At 41.7% G+C, this 22,376-nt stretch overlaps 1 protein-coding gene across 1 annotated transcript; it reads right to left on the minus strand.

Moving 5' to 3' along the window:
* Positions 1-13,302: 13,302 nt before the first annotated feature.
* Positions 13,303-21,244, minus strand: npy2rl (neuropeptide Y receptor Y2, like). The gene is made up of 5 exons (XM_068755863.1): positions 21,053-21,244; positions 20,335-20,467; positions 16,415-16,580; positions 14,988-15,141; positions 13,303-13,893 (listed from the first exon to the last, which is right to left on the minus strand). The coding sequence occupies exons 1-5, from the start codon at positions 21,242-21,244 to the stop codon at positions 13,303-13,305; spliced, it is 1,236 nt and encodes a 411-aa protein (XP_068611964.1).
* Positions 21,245-22,376: the final 1,132 nt, after the last annotated feature.

Genomic DNA, 22,376 nt, shown 5'->3' on the forward strand with positions numbered 1-22,376 from the left:
AGGGCCATTTTGCCCCCCTCAACAATGCTGCCAACCATGCCACCGTGGAAGTGAGGAAACTTGCCCTGTTATTACAAAGTAATTACTATGTAATAAGTTGATATTACAGAGCGCCGGAACATTAACTTTCGGGCCGTATGTGACCATCATTAAAATTGTCCCAAATAAAAGGGAGGCTACTCATGTTGTATGGAAAGGAAAATAAGTAAATTCTATTTTGGGTATCTGGTATTGTTCAGGGAGCCAGGCCAAATGTGGAAATGGGCCGGATCCGGCCTGCGGGCCGTAGTTTGGGGACCCCTGGTCGAAATATTATCATTCTTAACAAGAAGTTTCTGCAAAGCTTCAGGAAATACATATTTTTTTTTTAAATGCAGCGAGAAAAGTAATGTAATATTTCATAGCTCCGGTATGATTTGTTCAGCTCAGACTTTTCGCCCCCCTCTTGGACTATTTGGGGGAAATGTACTTGTGCCTTTCTACGAAACTCCAGACTGCTGTCAGTCCCGGGCGGCTCAACGCAGTGCACTAAAAGGAGCATACTGCCACCTACTGTATCCTGAGCAAGACGCTTTGGACCATTTAGATTACCCATCATTATTCAATATGAACCTCAATATGTGAAACATTGTTAACGAACCTATACAGCAAAATTTTGTGCAAAAATACCATTTTGTAGCAAACATGCAGGGCAAATGTGCTTTTGGGGGGGGGGGTATATTGATTTAGATTTTTAACCTGTGGACACAATCAGATTACCGGTTTTCAATTCAAATACATGAGAATATCTTAATACTTCCATTACATGCAACATATATAAAGAGGTTTCTGAAAATGTTAAGCTTCTTAATTTGGCTCTCGATTGTCATTGTCTTTCCACAGATTCTTTGTTGTGTGGGCAGGAGGAGCTGGGGAGCAAATTCGTCTTATACAATGGGCTACGGGGAAAAACGCTGGGGGCGTGAAAATATAAACCAATCATTGCCTCCTTTGATCGGACGGAAACAAAATCACGGAATGAATGGCGGGTTTTTTATTGGTACAGTTGATTTTTTTTTTTTTACTTTAACACTAAAATAAAATCACTATACTACCATTTTATGAATAACTGAAATAGTGAAAATTGTGTTAAATAAAAGGAATGAAATAAAATAGCAATTTTGTGCACATGCAACAAGAACATTTAAGGACAACCCTAGTAGAAAAAATAACAAATGTCACAAGCAAATTTGATGCTGAAAATTGCACGAATGAATGAAAAGTTTTGTTTAAACTCTTGGCACTTCACTGTACACCAGCAGGTGGAGCCATGTGAACAGTTTCTCTTCTGTTTCTCCAACAATATGACAGCGACCTCTTTACAGTTCATTCATTTATTCTTTCATTCATTCATCTTCTGAACTGCTTTGTCCGCTAAATCAAAAATAAACAAACAAACACACGCAAAAAACAACAACACAGAACTTAACCTTATTTGCCGACAACTAAATAAACACAGTTTGGATGCCTGCCTGTTTGGGCTGCAGTGCTAGATCAGACAGTAGTTTTACTGCTATACAGTCCATTTTGGTTCAATTATTTTCTTCTCTGTCTTTCTTCCACCTCTCAAACAGATGCTAATTGCTTTCGGATGCCTTTTTAATGCCGAGCCAAGCAAACTGCCAGCCCTGCCTCTCATCCATGCATGGTGGAAAATGTGAAAGAATCAGGTCTGTTTGTATCAAAGATGTTCTCTGAGTGCCGGAGTAAATGTGGAGTGAGTGCTTGCGCATCTCTGTGCAATGTTTTCCCACATAATCCGCTGACAGGAAGTCAATTTGTATCCAGCTTCTTTCGCTCAGTTGACTCTCCCAGCATATGCCTTCACGGGAAAACGGAGAGAGCTGACAAACAGGACGGCAGACAGACGAGCATGGTCTTTCGCATGTTAATAAATCAACTTGCCAGTATCTCACCAACGCTGTCAATAATCTGGGTCACTTGCTTGAACGTGTTTGTATTCTCACGGGCCTGGCACTACACACAAGAGTAAGAAATATGACGATCCCGCAGAAATTGTGTTTTTTTTTTTTAATCAAATCGTAAATGCAGGAGGGGTTGGAAATCAAGTCAGCTGACAAGGCACTTCAGAGTCTATGATTCACCTGGATTTGGTCTGTTCACACATAAGATTCTCATTTGATTGACTTTTCCTATATACCGTATGTATTTGTGAATGCATTCGTTACTCATGAATGTGAGAGAGAAGACATGCATAAGGTAAATCATACGCAGGTTAATCTAGCATAAAATAATAAAAGAAAATGAAAGAAAAATGCCTCAAATCATGATGAAATCAAGGCTTCCATAATGTTTTGTAGAAATGATTCAGCTGTTTTTGAGTAAGTGAGTCCAGAAAATCTCTCCACGCCTATCAGTGTTAAAGGATGTGACGCTCGCCCCTTTGTCTGAATCTGTATACCAAAAGGGTTGTGTGTACCTTTCTGACCCATGTCTCATCCTAACACCAAGTTTTATGGAAATGTGTCTGGTAGATTTACATAAACCCGCATCACTGAAAAATGTCTTAAATGAGATGATGCTCAAGTCTAGTTGTGAATCAAAATAAATAAATAGAGGAATTCAGTGGCGAGGCCACGATTAAAAGCAGCGAGATGCAAGTCAATGTCGTATAAAGTGGAGCTCATGATGTGTGTGAGACTTTTTAAGAAGGGAAATATGCATCGTCATGGATTGCCCAGGGGGTGGGGGGGGGAGGGGGGGGGGCTGATGCTGGGTGATAATACACTGGTGCATCCCGTGAAGGTGACACGCCACATCAGACGATGTGAAATGTAAAATCTAAGACAGCCAAAGGAGGAAAAATAAATGATTCAGGCCTTAAGAAAGTCTGACTCTCTTGCAAGTTCCTTGCCTCACTGTTAACTGATGTTTTTTTTTTTTTTTTTTTTGCATGGCTTTAAGCTTCTGACAACAGTTTGAACAGAACAGCGGGTGTTTTTGCCTTTGCGCTTTTGGACTTTGAGGATTTAGCGAACACAGCGTGAATCGGGTATAAAAATACTGTTGTATGGTGTTAACATCACCAGGGAATGTTTCTGACATTTTGCTATCAATGTTTCATTTTAATCTGAATATTTCATCATGAAACAAGCATAATCTCACTTCGGTGGCTTCTGTCCACAAATTCAAGCCTTTCTCAAACGTCATATTTCATTAAAATGCAACAGAGGTGAATATAATTGAATGAATTATGCATGAGGGGATAACATAGGATAATTTATCTATTGGCTAAAAATGTCTTCAAACACACACACGGGATCAACAGTGGTTGTATAATTATGGAAAATGTTGAAAAAATGCTCTGTCAATAAAGGTTTTCATGGAAAAGGATTAATTGGGTCAGATTATTTGTAATCCTGCTGGCAAAACAACAAACCAACCAATAAACAACCAGAAAAATTGTTCAGGAACAAAAATAACGAAGAAATATGTAAATATAATATAATTAATTATTACTTTTTTATTATTATTAATTAAACAGAAATGCAATTTTAATCACCTTTGCATTTTTGCACCTCCAGTTGTCCCAGATTACTTCACAAAGTGTCGAGGCTTGGAGACCCTGCCTTGTGTGAAGCCCCGCCCACACCATCCAGTAACGGGGTCACAATGAACTCTCTGGGATGGCAGAAATAAAACACACTGAGCTCGAACTGCAGGAAAAGATGATGTAGTTCACAACCTGGATTGAACTGTAGGTGCACGCTGTGAATGTTTGAGCTTGAATGAGTGGTGTTAATTATTGATATAAAGATGTGAGCTGCCTCCTATCTTAACGTGTTTGATTTTTTTTTTATGATATTCAGTAAATAATGGCATAATATTTGTTCTGTTAGTTCAGTGTTGCTCCATTCAGAGTGTGTGTGTGTGTGAGTGAACATAGACTGCAGATGACATGAATATGTGACTTGAAATGCATCATTTGTCATGACTGCAAAAAATAAACTAATTGTCTAAGAACTGTAAATGTAATTTGCACATGGAACATTTTTATTTTTATTTTTTGCAACTATTAGCTGAAGTCTTCAGTCCCAAAGCGGAGATGATGTCTTACTGGAGGAAAGCTGTAGACGTGAAGCAGCAAAGTGACATCCTTTGCTATTCTGCTTCTTATGCACGTCTTACCTTCAAAGCTGTCAGTTTGTATCGGTGTCAAATAACCCAATTTTGCGACAATACAATGAGACAAAATAGCAACCAATCAGAACTGGGCATTTGAACACGAACGTGGCTCATTTATTCCAGGCCGATCGGCTCATAAATCGCGTATTGATGTTATTCAGTGACATAATGCAGAGAAATTCAAACAGCACAATGCAGCACTGCTTCAAAGGAGAGCCGTGTCCAAGCGACTTATGATAAGACACACTGAATGAAACAACAGCAGAATATGTGTGTCTGGTCAAATGCTTAAATAGTGTGACAGTTGCGTCTGCCTGTGGGAGGTAATTAGCTCCACCATGAGAGGAAGAAGGTCAGCGTTCATATTATACGAGAAATTATGTGTGTGAAGACAGCGGATTATCACCGTGTAACGGCCCTGACCTCTCCTGCTGCTGTGTAGATCAAGCTGGATGCATCACAGCAACATTGTCATATAGTCCTTAAGTTCAGCTGATCTGTTCCGAGGAGTTTGACAAATCGTTTTCAGTCAATTCTGACTTCAAGATAGAAACGCTAGCTGTGTTTTGGGTCAGCATGAAATTCTGAATATCAATCATCAGACAGCACGTTCACGGCAGGACCATCGTTTCTTTGCTGCACCTCTGTGGGAAGTTGTGAATGCTGACAGGACACGTTATGGGATATGACAACACACAACAAGGAAATAAAGGAGATAACGTCACCCGCTTTTCCCATCAGTGAGCTCATTGCATGGTGCATCGATCAAAACAGAGACAGCTGTTCCTCACTATGATGCCATTCATTTGCAGCCATATCTCATTGGCATTTATTTGAAAATAAATGTTGTTGTAGGGCATTCAAGGGAAAATGAATCAGAGTGAAGGCGGAGAAAAGTTGGAACTTGCTCATTTAAAGGAGCATAAATATCAGTGTCTAAATGGGAACAATAAACACAGACAGATAGAGATTGATGTCAGAGGATGAACGCAGAGTTAGTGTCTGCATATGAGAGAGAGAGGGTTGATGAGGAAATCTAATACACTGTTCTGTTAGAACACACTCGAGATTGGTGAATCAATATATATTAATGAAATCAATGATAATATGTACTTTTCTTTTTATTCCCATCCGTCCATCTGTCCATCGGTCTGTCTTTCATCTGTCTGTCTGTTGGCCCATCAGTGACTCATCTAAGGTACAGATCAAATATTGAATCCATTAAAAAATTAATTGCCTCAAATTCAAGCAGGATGATGGATTGATGCAAAGTGACCTTTATCTCAGGAATATTGCTAATACAGGGCAAACTGCGGAGAGATTAATGAATGCTTTCAATCCAGGTGGATTAAAATAGTGCAGAAACATCCATCGACAAGCTGCAACCATTCCAGATCTCTGCTGCTGCTGCTGCAAAAAGCATTGCGTAATGCAATGAGCATTCTTCATATTGATTTGACATTGCTGTCATATTTTCTCTTTTTATTACTTTGTCTATGCGGAACTAATTCGGCTCTATTTGATGGTTTGTTTCCCAAAACATTGCAAGATAGGATATTTATTGCTTCATATTTCTACCATCGTCAACAGAAATGAGCAGAAACATGAATCATGAAGAAAGAAACGAGCTTTTTATGATGAAATTCTGTATTGCAGAGGGGCTCTCAGGCAGTAGCTGGATCATCGCTGCATTCGAGCAGAGCTTCCTACTCCACAAATGTGTTCCAACTGCTCTGGAACCACTTTGAATACAAAGTGAAACCTTTAGTGCCATTTTTAACCCACTTCATCAACATATAAAACATGACTTAATTATGTCCAATTATATCACAGTGGCTCCAGTTTATTTTTAAGACCCATTGTGGCGGCTCAGGCTCACGAACAAAGCTATTCACAGTCGGGCGCTTCGCTGTGAACACTGAACATTTTCCAATTCATCCAATCCAACACACCCACTTCTGATCTTGTCTGTGTCCTTCGCCATCATCCTGTTTCAGCTCGATGTCTGTCAAAGCAGCATGAATACGTTTGTTCACGTACCTTAGCCTGCAGAGATTATTCTGCTGTGTGTAGCCAAGTACAGGGAACCAAACATATACAGAGACATGAATAAAAATCAAAGTACTTTAATAACACAAAATCTACAGTGAGCAAAAAGCCCGAGCCAAAACGAGAATACTTATTTTATATCAGGCATCACAAACTAACAATAACTAAAAAAAAACAAACTCTGCCAACAGGAAATCTATTAATGCAAAAACGAGGACAGGCTGGATGTCCGGAAAAAAATAAACAGGAAATCACAGCCAAAAGAAAAACAAGAAAAACATATATTCTTCAATCGGAATGAAGCGACGGGGAAGGGAGCGAGACAAACAAGGAATCAGAATCAGAATCAAAATCAATTTATTTGTCATTGTCAGTGAAAGGATTCACAAACTTGGAAGTGTTCTTGGAAAATACCAAAAATACATTTTAGGGATGACGGTTTTCTTCAGGATCAAAATCAGTCACATCTTAAAAATAACTTTGAATCCTCCGTGAGCTCGACAAAATTCAAAGATCATATCGAATCAAATCTCGAGCAGCGATGTGTGCTGGAGCTTATGGTAATATCGCCGTGTCAGCCATTGCAGATATTATCCGTTCAGTCGGAAGGTAAAAACTGTTCCCATTCTTACAATGGGAAATAATCTTCCTTATCTCCCTGCCTGCCGGAAAACCTTTAATCACAAACCGCCCATTGCTTTTCAAATGAACGCGGCTAACAGAATAGGAATATGCGGGTAAAATCGTAGCCTCTCCGACAGAGGCTTTCCTTCAACACGCAGTGGAGGGTAAACGCTTGAGAGTGCATTCATTCAGAAAGCAGGTGATGAATATTTCAGTGAGTCTGTGGCATCTCTGAGTGTGTATTTGCGTCGTACGTGTGACAGAAAGTAGAAATGTGTTGTTGTTTTTTCAGAAGGAAACGGCATGACACATGATTTCGGATTCCTTGGGCTGCCCCTGCACTGACTGAACTGACTGATGAGTTTCACACTGAGCAGGGCCTGAAGGGTTTAAACGTTAGGCCCCAAAGCCTGTCGTAATTGTACCAGCGGAATAATGCCCTTGCCCGAGGAACCACGCCGGATCACATCTATACGGCTCACGGAAAATTCACTTGGGATAACAAGTAATACAAATCGTCATCCAGCCCACACCGAGATCAGATTGGAGCAGAAACGGTGCTGATTCAGCCACTAGCATTAGTGAAATGTAGTTTTTCAGCTGTCAAACTAGCAATTATGTCATCCAGATCCTCAGGGCAGGATTTCATGGTCTAGGAGTCCCATTATGGGGGGGGGGGGGGTTGGCTCTTTAGGTGCAGCGACATGTCACAGAAACGGAGCTGCCAGTGCATTTTATGATATTGGGGTCATGCGGCATAATCGGCCATAATGCATTTGCAGCAGCAGCATGCGACAGAGCGGTCGGTGGCTTCCACGTCTGACACGTCAGACTTCTACGTTCCAGAGTAGTGATGGATGACAGGACACAGGAGGTTGACAGCTGAGGGCTAAAACATGAAAATCAGCATCCGATCCTCGATTCACACCTTTGCTGCGGGGGGGGGGGGGGGGGGGGGGGGGTGCAAAGTTCCCATCAAGCATTTATCACGGATTTCTACTGGGTAATAATCAGTCTTACTGAACCCACTTTGGATTCAGCCTGTGTGGAAAAAGTCAGTGTGCCTCGTTATTAGAAAGCTGCAGTGACTCACACATACGGAACTTCTAAGTCTTGTTTTGCAAACATACAGTAATGTTAGAAATCACTGTTGCCTCACAGCAAGAAGGTTCCCGGTTCGATTCCCCTCTGTTCGGAGTTTGTATGTTCTCTCTGCAGCAGCAACTGCGATCCATGACGCAGATAAATGTAGACGAATATTTATTGATGAATGAATGGATGAATGGATGGATCGTAATTAAGTGGTGAACAAGGACCGATCCTTATTGATGTGTTTAAGTGCTCACATTAAGCACTGACATTCTCAGCTCATTTTGGGTTCAGACCTCACATCTGACAACCAGGAACTTTGCTCTCAGATCAATACAAAGAGGATTCATCAATGGATAATTTCATTTCCTCAATTACATTCCTATTTGTCTTATTTCAACTGAAGAAAGCAGTTGAATGTGATTCAGTTAAAGATTTGGTGCAAACATTATTTTTGAGGCACCACTTCTTATTGGTGAAGGTCTCTGTAATGCAGCCGCACTATTTTAAAATTGGGCTGCTGAATTCCTTCTCTAAACCAAAACATATCAAAGGTTCCTGCTTTGAAGCTCTCATGGTAAAATAAACATGACCCTTTTTTTCCACTTGTGCTAAAAGCAGCGTGCAGTTCAATGACAGTCCTCCAACCGTATCGCAGATGTTCTTAATGTGCGAACATTTAAACAAATGCAGGGTTTCCTGTTTAGCATGCATTTAGCTTTGCTTGTCTGTGTTAACTCAATCAGTGCAGCCACACCCTCAGTGCCATCTAGTTCTTGAGGATGACCCACAGAATATAAACAAGCACCAAGCGTTTCCATCTATAAAACCACAAAAACAACACTGATGAAGGGCTTTTGATGGTCAAATAATTTATTTAAGAACATACGTCTAACAGCATCTACATTTGATTAAAACATTTTCTCCCCCCCTATAGCAAAACTGTTGAGCTCTGCAGCAGATCTCTCGAGTCCAGAGATTACTGTGTGTGGCGGGCGGGCGGGCGGGGGGGGGGGGGGGGGGGGGCATGCTTTGAACCGCCATCCATTCATCCTCTCCATTGTCTTTTCTCACGATCGCGACACTCTTTCTCCACCGAACCACCGGGTGCGAGATGCCCGGATTTGTCTTTTGACTTTCAAAGTTTCGCTATTGTCTCCATCGCTTCCTGTTTTCTTCTCATTTAATTTATGTTGATCGCTCATCTTATCACTGCTGTCACCGAACTGCTGAGAAAAATATTCCCGAAAGTGGTGTGACTGGATGAGGGTTAATGCACTTTGTAAAATATTAAAGGTCCAGACATTTCTGAAAGCTGGGGACATTTCTGTCTCGTGAGAAGTCTCTGGAAGATATTATAATGAAAAAAACTCGAGGGAGACAAGCAGGTGTACTTCAGATGATTACTCATGACAGCAGGTGACGAGTGATCATCGGTCTGTCAGATGATCGTTGGCACTTTGACGCTTCACTGAAATTCGAAGTGCGGGGCTTCTGCCCACTGAACAACTTAACGGCTGAGATGTGATTTTGAAAGAGTTGAGGACATTTTGGGGAAGTAAAGACTTTGGAATGGGAATCATTGCTACTTTTGGCTTATATGGTGTGTTTTTTTTTTAAAGAAAAAAAGAATCTCTTTCTACATTTGGCGGGGCTTCGTGTTTGTTACTGTCAGTGCAGCCGCCGGCCTGACGGGTTACAGATGGATCGGCAGATTGCTTCACTGGCAGACTCGCTCTGTTTGACTTTCCAGAAGACAATCTCGTGTCATTGAGAGGAACCTGATGGGGCTGTTAGCTTCACCTAATAGCGTCCTTGTTTAAAATACCCAATGTACCATGATGAGGAAGCTCCTCTGTTGATAGGGGAAGACCTTCAGGTTGTCAGATTGCTACTTCCGGCCTCCTTCCTCCCTCAGGCTGTGCAGGGGCATGGGACTGAATCTCATCTTTCAGATTATAATTAAATGGAACAACAAGTCCACACATAGTTACATTCACCTGCATGTCTGTTCCTACATTACAAATTTGTGATCATATATCATATCAGTACACTAATCGTACTGTTCGTTGATTAAACATCAATGTAAATATTCTTGCAGGATTCATGTTTGATTTGATAACAATATCCTGAAATGCACATAAAAGGCAAGACTCTTTTTCTGTTTTATGCAAAACAGAAAGAACCAAACATCTGCATTGGCGCTGCGCTGCAGCCGGAAGGCAAACTGAAGTTCATCCCTCGGTGTGCTTGCGTGATGAATATCAAGTAGTTGGACAGACAGTCACTGTGGAGAAGAGCTCACTTGCAGCCAATTTAGATCTGTTGACAAGAAGCTAATTTGATTTTAAATGGGACAGCTAACATGCAAATCAGTCCTCACTTCCGGCCACACACAGACTCACGCTTACTGTCCCACACAGAACCGTGAAGCCCAATAAGACTCCCACCCCGGACACACTTGCATTCTCATTCACGATTACAGTGCTGCTGAAAATCGGAGTGACTAATGCAACTTCTTCTTCATCATACACTGGAACTGGAACAGACGCTCAACACGCTACCCTCGATCCGATCTTTACCAAACCGCACAGGTTGGATGTGGCATCCATTAAAAAAAAAAAATCTGTTAGGGCCACAGTGTCAAGAAGAAATGATGAAGTGTAACGGCAGATTGATCTGTGAAATGTATTCAGCAGAGTTTTCGGACCTTGATGCTGCTTCATTGTGAACGTTGTCAGCTGCAGGTGAATATCAAAGGTCAAAGGTTGTTGGTTCAACATGACCGACAACAGTGTTAGAACTCCAAGGTCGACGCTTCGATCAGGACCAAAACTTTTTAATATTCTGTAAAAAAAAATTTAGTGAACACACAGACTAATAAAGAATGACTCCAGAGGCAGGTTTGTGCTTGAGAATAGTACATCCGTTGTTGGACAAAGGCAAAGGCCAACAGTTTGTGTTTGGTTACAGTCACTCACACAGTCAATAAGTACACAAAGTAATACAACACACATCGTTACAGTCATATAGCAAAGACGTTTACATTCATTTTTGATAAAGGTCGAGCAGCCGCGTTGCGTCGCGCCGCCTCGTTAGAAACCCCTTCACAATACTTCAGGATACCATGAACGACCTTGTTTGAATACTTTCTCTAAATATCGGATATCTTCTTCGATAAAACACAAGTGGAAAGCACACACGAGAAGAGTTTAAAGACGAGGCTTGTATAATAAATCTGATACAGTCCCATTTCCCTTTTAAGTCTCCCCAAGAGCATTGCAATTCAGAAAGCAGCTTCAGGTTCAGCGTCATCGCACATCAGATTTAGGAATGCCAATGAAATGCACAACTTCAGTCCCGAAATGATGAACCCTTAATGACAAGCTTGCTCAGGTTGTTTCGTACTTTTGGAGAGACCATTTAGCTGCTAATGCCGAAATCATCATGCGAATCCAGACACCAGCTTCTGGACACGTTCCTGAGCAATCCCAGCCGATCCCAGCGCATTCCTCCGAGGAAAAAAAAGCATCCAGTTCAAGAATATTCCTGATTTTATCTGTTTCACTGAGCTATTTGAACCGGGCTGTGACTGATTTGGTTATCGTAAGTAAGTTAGAGTTACTGAATTGTAAATAAAATAAAAAAATCTGAACCGTGGAAACTTGAATAAGCTCTCAGTTCCTTAGTTCCGTGTACAAATCGGCTTCAATTTGAGGTGTAAATTATTTCTTTATGTGCACAACTATTGTTGCATCATAATTCATCACATGTGTAAAATAAACCAGTAACCCTTTGGGAGCCGGTACCAATAGTGACGCTTGTTAAAATGCTCCTTTGGGCAAGCAGAAGTTATTTAATCCGCACACACACACTGGCGTCGATGGAATTTGCAGACATGACGGTAGGTGAGCTCGCTAGACAAACGGTCAATTTCCCATTGTCACAGATTTGCATCTGGAAAGTGATGGCCAATCAATACAGAGAAGTCAGCCCAAATTATGCAAGCCAAAGCAGATATGTCTGTGGAAAGAGCAATGTGGCTGAAAAATCAAATAAAACCGCTTTAGAATATAGATGAGTGGTCAGGTCAAGTACCAAAGAGCGAAACCATTTTCATCACCTTGTTTTTCTTTTCTCGGCTCTTCTGTGCATCTGCTCAAATGTGACGAGACGCTAAATGGTGACCTGTTTTCGGAACATATTAGCTGGCGCTGAATTCCGTCTGCAATGTCATTTTAATGAAAGCATAACTCAAAATAGGTACAGTCAGCCGACCGTGCAGGCACCCACATGTAGCACTTCTTGGGTGAATCAGATTAATTTCATCACCCAGGAGTCGCCATAATAATAATAATAATAATATTTTTTTGCCTCATTGCCCCTCCTTTCACTGATAGCATTCTCTCATCGCTTATTCATTTCGCTCGATCCCTCATCTACTTTAAAGTATTCCAAAGAGCAAGCATCGGCCATTTAATCTGAACGGCGTTCTTTCTCTCCTCTCATCTATAGTGTTTCCACCTCCTGTCTTTTTTTTTTGTTTGTTTCACACTCCTACATCAGGCTCTTTGCAAAAAAATAATCCACGCTTCAGTTTCATTCGCTTTCAGAGTCTCGAGATTTCACGAAGCTTGCGTCATTCACTCCCCTCGTCCACCACGCCATCTGAGCGGCGTTCAGTAGATGCATGGACAATCAGCTCTTGTCCCTCGCAGTGAAGAAAAATAAATGGCTTGTTCCCTCTACGCAACCTGCTGAAGCATCGTCGATGTCGTGTTTTCGGCCATTCTGGGTACGAGCTAAATGCTATGCATGGCAATAAAGATGCCGTAAAGCCGTTTGGTTGTTGTCGTTGTTGATGTTGTTGTTTTTACATTTGACTTAACATCCAAGGTTATTGTGGTAAATGCTTGCTTCATCAATCTCAAGGAAACAAATCAAAACACTTCTTTTTATTCGGGCATTCTCCTGTTTTTGTGTGTGTTTTTTGGCACAATCTTTGCTGAATTTCGCTCAAGCAAATCCCATCAATAAATAAAAATGGGTTTGGGGTCCTTCGTCCTGATGAGCTCATGTCCCCATCAGCTGTTGAGTTCACGCCAGCGCTTCTTCTGACTCCCCTTCAATCCTCCCCCCTCGCCTTCCTCTCACTCTGTCATCTCTATTTTCTCTCTCGTCTTCATCTTTTCGTCTCCATTTGGAGTTTCATTTCCTTCTGACATCTATCATCTTCTGGGGAACAAAGATTTTCCTGACAATGACTTTAGTTCATTTCTTCCGCCCCCTTTTTTTGTATCGCCTCTCCCCCCCTTCTCCTCCATCACCCTCTCCATTTCCACTGCCTTCAGGTCTTCACACATCCGTGGCATTCAAATGGGTAGATACCACATCCTGAGTTTCAAGCACTATCTTTTTCGCCCTCCCTCCTCCTCCTCCTCCTCCCCCGCCTCCAACAGGGTGGATGCTGTCCATCCGGCTGCTCCGCCCTCTCTCCTCACCCTTACGGCATTTGAAGACGGCAAGGAAGGCGGCGCGGTAGTTGCGGTTCATCCAGCCATACAACAGCGGGTTCGCAAAAGTGGAGCACATGGCCACCACGTGGAACACGGTGTAGAGCAGGCGGTAGTCGCGCATGTCCAGGACCGTGCTGTCGATGTCTGTCGCCAGCTGGAAGGCGTGGAAGGGCAGCCAGCTGACCGCGAACACGACCACCATGGTCACCAGCATCTTGGTGGTTTTGCGCCGCCGGCGGTGGCGCTCAGAGCTTCCGCTGCCGCCGCAGGGGACGCTCTCCGCAGGGTTGACGTGGCCACGCAGTTTGGACCAGATGCGAGCATAGGCGAAGGAGATGATGGACAGAGGCAGGAAGTACTGCAGGAGCAACATGGAGATGCTGTAGACGGTGCCGTCTGTATTCTTGCCAGGCCACTTCTCTGTGCACACCTGAGAGACGTTAGGAACGAAAGAGCTCCCGTTAGCTTTGAGGATTCGTAACTTTAGTTACACGGCGCGCATCAGCGGGACGTTTTCAGAGGTGATTGGAGGTGCTGCATTGGCTCATGTGCTCAGCCAATCAACACGCAGATACAAATCACTCGTCATTCCTGATGCCTTTCAAGAGCAGATGCTTGGAAAGAGAAGCCAGAGATGAAGCTAAAAGCTGCTTTTATTCGTCACAAAGAGCCAAAAAGGAAGAATCAACTGGACTTCATCAAGTTTGGCTGAAGCCGTTTCACCTCTCATCCCATCCCAGGGGCTTCAGTACTCAAATGGGTTCAAATGCAGAAGCGTGATTTACCTCGACTTGGCAGACTGAGACCCGAGTCACCCGACACAGACATGCTCTTATTCATGATGAGAAAATAAAACAAATGTCATAATTAAAGGTCATATTGAATTATATTTGCAGCTGCTCCCAGCTGTACGAAGCATTTTGTCACCTCTCAGCTCATTGCTTTTTTTTTTTTTAATGGGCCATAAATTTAGTTTGTTTTCCAACAGCTGTTCTGACCTCAAAAAAAAAAAAAAGTCACATAAAAGGGCTTTGATGAAGGAAATGAAATGTTAAGATTGACTTCAGATTACATTAATTGAGCTTTTTCATCTGACAGACTTTAGCGTGATTCAATCTGAGACCAAAATAATGTGGACAAACAAACGAAACAAGCTAATAGCTGCAGATAAATATGATTTAAAACACACTGAGAGCATGTGGGTTGAACTTATAATAGGAAAAGTGAGAAAACAGTTTGGTACCGATTAACTGGAGAAAATAAAACCAAAAAAAAAGTGACAAGAATTAAAAACAAAAATATGCAGGATATAAATTAAGCATGAAATATGTTGATATAGTCACTTTTGAGTGAGACAAGTTTAAGAATAGAGACCCTGAGTGCCTGTGATGAAAGCAGAGAGGAGAGGATGGATGGACAGATGAAAGAGATGTGGAGGAGCGAGAGATGTGAGAGGCAGCGAGACAGGAGGGGAGATGAAGCAGGAGGACGTGTGTGTGTGTGTGTGCGTGTGTGTGCGTGTACCTGTATGCTGTTTCCAGGCTCCAGAGTGAAGGAGCCGTACTCTCTGAAGATGGCCAGAGGGCTGGCGAGCACGGCGCTCAGCACCCAGGTCAGCGCAATCACCCCAAAACACACGTCCTTGCGCATCCTGGTCTCCAGGTGGTACACAATACACCTGAAGCACACCACAACACACACACATATCACTGGTGCACGCCGCTGTATAGCTGGAGGACATTTTCAAACACACATATTCAGCACGAAAAACTGATTCCAGATGGGCTTTGTCTGAAATCCTTTCACCGCTAAACAAGATTATTCTTTAGTCAATCAAGAGCTGTATCAAAATGACAATGACTTGAAGCTAAGCGAACCGGCTTGGGGTCCATATTTTAATTTTCCACGAACTCTGGTTAAGTGCACAAATAAAACATGTTTGTCAAAATCATTGAATTAAATAATCCAGAAACAGTTTTAGAGTCCAATCTAAAACTCCATCATGTTCCCCGTGTTTGAAGGCTGTTGTGTTCCCTCTAATAAAATACACTAAATTATGCTCATTTTCTAGTCTTTATGCTGAGATAATTCTCTTTCCGTGCATTTACTCTTTATCATACAGACATCAATCTGGTCTAATTATAGTCAGCATGGAAAATAAATATATTTCTCAGAATACATTGAACCAATGCCAGATTTTACGACAGCTCATCAACACAAGACTCAAAGGCTCAGATCTTGAAATATGTGTTTTCTTTTAAATGATTTAACACAGCCAGCTGCCAAACACATCACCTTCAAACAATGCATGTTTTATACCAGACTTCCATCTGCCTCCATCTACCTGGACAGATGGGGGCTGCAGACGATATGAACAATGAAACAAAATATTTCTTTAAAAGAGACATTCTTTAAAGTTGGCCTTGACATCATTGAAGAACCTTCTCGAGATGATTTCTTTATTATGTAAATGGTTCATCGTTCATCTGACACCGCCGCACTCTTCTTCACGCCTACACTCCAACTGGGGGGAAGCCAAACAAAGCAGAACTCTGCCACAGCGAGGTCATCTTGCTTTGCATGAGAATTATCGCTGCAATATTTTTACCCAACACTGAAACTGTGGAAAATAAGACCAATGCATTGTCATTTTGGAGGACAAACTGGACCAGCACAAAGCAGTTTGAGGACCTGCTCTTATAAGCTCCCCATAATAGATGGATATTTAATACGCTTATACAACAAAGGGGCATCAGTAAGTATGTAAAATAGGTAGGTAAATATATATATCTTCACTTAGGGTGTTCATGTGAGCTACAACCTCACGATTCCGCAAGATGAACAAAAGTCGAAAGTATCCTTGCTTTCCAAATCAAGGATTATCCTTTTACTTTAATGTAAAACTGATAACTAAAAACAATCTCCACCTGCCCTATTTAAGCCCCACCCACCTGTGACGATCCAGGGCAATGACGTTGAGCGTTACGGTGGAGACGTGCACGGCGAGCCCCTGGGCGTAGGGCAGCAGGAAGCAGAGCGTGCTGCCGAACTTCCACTCGCCCTGCAGGGTGTAGACGAGGGTGAAGGGAAGGCACAGCGTGTTCACCAGGAGGTCAGCTGGAGGTGAACAAAAGAGTTAGCGATCAGGAGGCCGAGTGGTTCCACAGCTTTGATGCTAAAACCTAAAGCTAATGCTATGCACGTTAATGACAGGTATAAACTTGATGGTCCCAGAACTCACGAGACGATGGGATCACATTACGATACGGGCTATGTCAGCATATAATTTAAAACTATGTTTAATTTGTATTTAAAGTCTAAAGCATCGCATGAACAAATTTGCCACAACATCCAAATCCTGCCGCTCTCTGTGGCATCCAGGATCATTTCACGGTTGATGGGCCGTGAACGTCCCGGCTGTCTCGGCGAGGGAGGTGATGCTGCGTGCGTCTCCTCTGACAAGGAGGAAACAAACTGAGGAAGGAGGTGAAGAAAAGCCAAACCCGACAGACTATCTTGTCTTCATTGTGTCATTTGTTTGTTGTGAATTGTAAACTATTGCTGTAAAGTGCTTAAAGGCTCTGTCATTTGGTTTTAGCTCCGCCTCCTAATGGTTACGTTCATATCAAGAGATCAACGTGACGCAGCTCATAAAGAAAAGGACATTTTCATTTCTGGAAAATGACAAAAGACACAAAATAGTCCAGAGCCTGTGGGAAAATTCATCCGTGCGATTCATCAGAATGAAATGTGTTTTTATAAAACGGATCCGGAATGACAAATGATGAAGCAGCTTATTGTGCCGAGTCATCCGAGGACATACGGGGAATCAAAACCGCTGCCGAGCATCAAATCATCCTCCAATCTGCTCCGCAGGCCGCCGACAGAGAGCCGGTCAAGCAATCAGCAGGTTCACGGGCATGTCGCTATGTTTTGACGTCTGCTGAGCGTCAGTAAACATCTGCAGCAAAACACCTCCATTTATCACTTTATGTAGATAAGAATCCTGTTTCTGCAGCATCATTCAAAATGTCACGATTGGATATTGGTGGATTAAATAGGAGGATATCATTATTCTGACTGCACCACCTGCTACTATTGGTTGATACGGTGGCCCATCGGTATGAATGTATTCATGGCATTCTCCATTAGACCTCCACTGAGACGCATCTGTCTGGTACGAGGGGGTCCTGAACCTGTCTGCCTGTGGACCCTCCCAATCATGTCAGCTTGGGATGTTTAGCGGGAGATGAGGTCACCATGCCAAAACATGTTAGAAGAAGAAAAAAATAAAGCAGTGCATGTTTTGTTTCCTCCAGGGCAGAGACAAAAGGACAAAACATGAAGGGGGGGAAGGAAGAATGAGGAAGATCATCTTTAGCTGGTACTTCAATATGATGTTAAAGAACAAGCGGTTAGCAGAAGTTATTTATTAATTTGACATAAACTACATTTATTGGACGTTTTATTTTGTCCTGCTTTGCTGCAGCATTTAGGGATTATTTTCCGCTCTGAGTAGCTGGTGGAGGTATGTTGACGTAACCTGGAACTTTCTGAATGAGATTCGATTAAAGGCCTGCTTTGTCCAAAACGCTTTATTTGACTAAGACGAGGTCATCGAGAAAAGGTCCTTCGTGCTTTTTGTCTCTTTTGGATTTGAATAATTCATGAGCTTTATTCAGACATGAGCAGGTGAAGAATTCTGCTGCCCCCAATTAAGAAGCGAGACGATGGCAATGCACTGAATGATGAGATTTTTCTTTAGAAGAAATCATAATAATAAAAAAAGAAACACCCATCAATTTATGAATTCATGAATAAAGGAATTGGTAAACCTATTTAATCGAGAGGGAATTGACTGGACACCTCCAGACACCGCCATGCACAAACCTCTTTTTTTTTATCTTCGTATGATAACCCTCCACCAGGTTTCATGACAGAGTTGAATGTTTTATTTAATCAGGCTGAAAATCCCCGCAGATACGGTACTTCACAAAAAAAAAGCATCGCATCCCGATCACATCAGGCATTAAACACGAAAAGGTTTTCCTTTAAATTGCTTTTTCCTTCCACGTATAATACAGCCCAAAACATTCAATTTGAGTATTTTCATTCTATATAAAGTTAATTAAGTGAGTTAAATTATTCCATTTCATAATCGCCCTACGTAGTATTATCGTCACTTAATGCAGGACCTTAGTTGAGATGTTTGAAATGACCTGAAAACTGACGCCAACCCTTAAAACCAAATGAGGAAAGGCCCATCTAAACGTGAGACGGTAGCGTTTCAATGTAAAAACATGAACACAAAGCCCAGGAAGTGAGCAGCCAGTCGCCTTACTGAGCTCCACGGCGACAAGCGAAGACCACATATTAATGCCTGACGCACAATGTAAAGGACATCAGGAAGATCACTGAATTTGGGTATATGAAAACGCCATCAAGCTAAAGTCACGTGATCAGGCGTGCTATCGGTGAGAAACAACGTCGCGCATCAGAACTAGTTGACTCTTGTAAATGTCGCCTCTTTGCTGCTCCTATGAAGTCACTAAAGTGAAACGTTTGTTCTTGAAGGTTATTTTCTACTCCGCCTCCTCTTCATTCCCAGCAGTCCCTTTTGTTAAAGTGATTTTAACCTTTAATGCTGCCGGCGCTCTGATTCACTCAGTCACAATCAATTAATTTATCAATATTCCCTCACTGCTTTCACCTCTCTCTCTCTCTTTTAATAGAGGCGTGCTGGCTATATGGAAACTCTCTCAGAAGGATAGAGATAGAGAAATGCTATGACATATATCTTAAACACTATTATGTATTTACAGATGATGTCTTTTGCATTCATTTGCATATGTAGTTAGTTCAAAGCCTCTCTAAAAGAGCGTGCAGCTGTTTCTCCAACCCTCTTCGGAACTTCTGAACACTGGATGCATGCAGAGTTCCTGCTAAAGTTAACTCGGCTTGACTTAAATTTTAATTGGCCACGTACGCTAGCCTGAATAAGTGCAACTGTCTCACCCTAAAGCCTCACATCCGTCACCAGAGGACACAGGGAGTCACTGAGTCATTTTCACAGTGAGCACAGCTTACAGAGACTGAACATTTTATTATAACCATTTAATATTAAAATTGTTTCTGGCACTTTGTGGAGCAGAATCAGGATTTGCTGAAATCCCGGATCCAGAGTTTGCCTGTAAAACTTTAAATGAACACAAGATTTAAAACATGAAAACAATTTGAGTGTGTGTGTGTGCGTGTGTGTGTGTGTGTGTGTGTGTGGTGATAGCCAGCAGTAACTTTTACTTTGCATCCAATTTTCTAACCAGAAAAACGAGATGGATTTACCTCCTTCATTTGAGATTTGTTGAAAAGCGTATCAATTATTTGGAAACTGGAAACCGCCCAAAGAAATATTACACATGACTTAATGCTGAGAAGAAATCTCCGAGGCAGCTGATGTGCTTCTCATCCGCCTCGAAGCGCATGGATCGGATTTGTTTTTGCTGTTGGCCATAGCATTATCAGCACCGACAGGTAGCATGCTGGCTGGTGGCAATGGACATGTTGCCATCAGAAATGGACTGACGAGCAAAGGAATGGCTTTAGGAATACAATAATGAGTTGAAGGCGTTGAGCCGATTCCAGCTAATGGTGGGCACGATTCCACAACAGCTGCATCTCATATTGTCATATCTTCCTAACGAAGATGTGTGAATGTTAAACACATTAAAGATAAATGCTGCTGTTTTTTGGAGATGAAGAGATTAAATAAAACCCCAGCTAAACAGTTCTGATGTCTAAAATGTCAAATACTTAAAATTCTCTGACATGGTGACAGCTGTGTGTGCGTGTGTGTTAACATGTGCGGACATACCGACAGCCAGATTGGCAATGAAGAAGTTTGTGACTGTACGAAGCGTCTTGAAGCGATAGATGACGTAAATGACCAGAGAATTGCCCACAACTCCCAGCACGATGATGGTGCTGTAGGCCAAGATCAACACCACCTGCCAACAGAATTACAGATGGTTATTTGCAGCAGCAGCAGCAGCTTCATACACACAGGCTTGTTGTGATGTTTATGTGAGGATAAAGTTATTCATGTGTTTCAATGCCATTTATTAAATGGGTTTGTGTTAAAGGAGCAATTGATACTTTGAGGCAGATCCAAAGGTATATTCCAGATATTATTATTATTATGATTACTGATTTTGATAATGCTATTTCATTTATTTAGGAATTCAGATGTCAAAATATACCCTCCATCTACCCTATTCAATCATTGGCACAGAGCAAAATAGGAGCCCACACAGAGCCTTGGGGAACACCACAGTTGAGAGGAGTTGTCAAATACCGGTAGTTGGATCTTTTACCGGTACTCCTGCTTCCACTTATAGAATGTCCCGACAATCATTTGTTATGAAGAGGATATAAAGATGTGAAAATATCCAATACAGATTTTTTTTTCAAGAGTAAACCATCAAATAAATAAATAATTACAATTTTGGGAGGGTTGCGACAGACACAAATAATAACTTGCTAAAGTGTTTTCAAACCACTGTCACTGGGATAACAGACCTTGAAACCTTTACCTGTACACTTAGTAGTTTAATCGGATCCTCTTGAAAAGTCACGCCCTCAAACAATAAGGTGGGTAAAACTGGTTGTTTAGCGCTGGCATCGGGATCGTAGTCCTGGTACACGAGGTTGCCAAGTTCATTGTCAGGTGGGAGGAGGAGGCGAAGCTCGTCCTGCGTGGCATTGACTGCACTGATGGTCTCCATGTCCGATTATACGCGTTCAACCAGCAGCAACATTTTGCAGACACAGAGACTGTGGGACGAGAATCATGAATTGTAAGAAAAACATTATTTCCTTCAGGTTTCATTCCTCGTACAAAACCCATTTTTTAAGAAAGCTGAAAACCTCACAGCAATGACATTATCAAATGTACTCGTACTCGTACTCTGCTGGATTGATATAGCACAGAGAGCATTTCTACTGTAAGTTAGTTGGGAGAGGGTCCCGCAAGATATTTCTTCCTACTTTTGTTCTAAAACTGCAAACTTAATGTTCATCATATTACTTTTCAGCATCGTGGTTGTATTCTCTAAAAAAAAAAGAAAACATGTGTGGCTCACATGACAATTCAACCAGAAAAAAAAATTACATCAATAAGTATTGAACTACAAAATGGACTTTTCTGTGCCAGTGGAACTTGTTTCAGTCAATGTTTCAGAACCTGGCTGCTTTGCTGAAACACTGTACTCACAGCGCCCCCCAGCAGCACAGCAGATGGTGGTTGTATTCAGCAGCTCCCAGAGGTCTCATATCCTCAGGCTTCAAATATTCATAGAGGATGTAAAAGAACCAACTGAGAGTCTCGACAGCCTTAGACCACGTAGGTGGAGGTACAGCGGCAGTTTTCTCTTAGCAGTCAAAATGCATCGCTGCTCAGACTTGACCTGCTGAACAAGCACAACGCTTCCTGGCTGTTTATTCTTCCTGTCACTGTTGTTTTTGTTTTCCTTTTTTATCTCCTGCACCTTCAAATAATGAAGCATACAAGTCAAATTACTCTAGCTTCGTAGACATCAAATAAAAAAAAGCTAAAAATAAAAACCTTTCAGTGAATTAAGACAAAACGTTTTTAGTAGTTCAGACTCACATACGGTATATACTCAAATACATAATTTCTTTCTCAAATATTCAGACGCTGAGAATATATATATATATATATATATATATATATATATATACAAGTTATATAATATAACTGTTCCAGCTATGTCTTGTAATATTGTATTAAATGATGCATTTACTGAGCTCAATGTGAGTTCATCAGGAATTTTAATATGTGCTTGTGTCGCCCATCCATTTTATTTTGGAACAATTTCCGAGCACATGCGTGGAATA

The sequence above is a fragment of the Brachionichthys hirsutus genome, chromosome 23 (assembly GCF_040956055.1).
Source record: "Brachionichthys hirsutus isolate HB-005 chromosome 23, CSIRO-AGI_Bhir_v1, whole genome shotgun sequence".
NCBI lineage: Eukaryota > Metazoa > Chordata > Actinopteri > Lophiiformes > Brachionichthyidae > Brachionichthys > Brachionichthys hirsutus.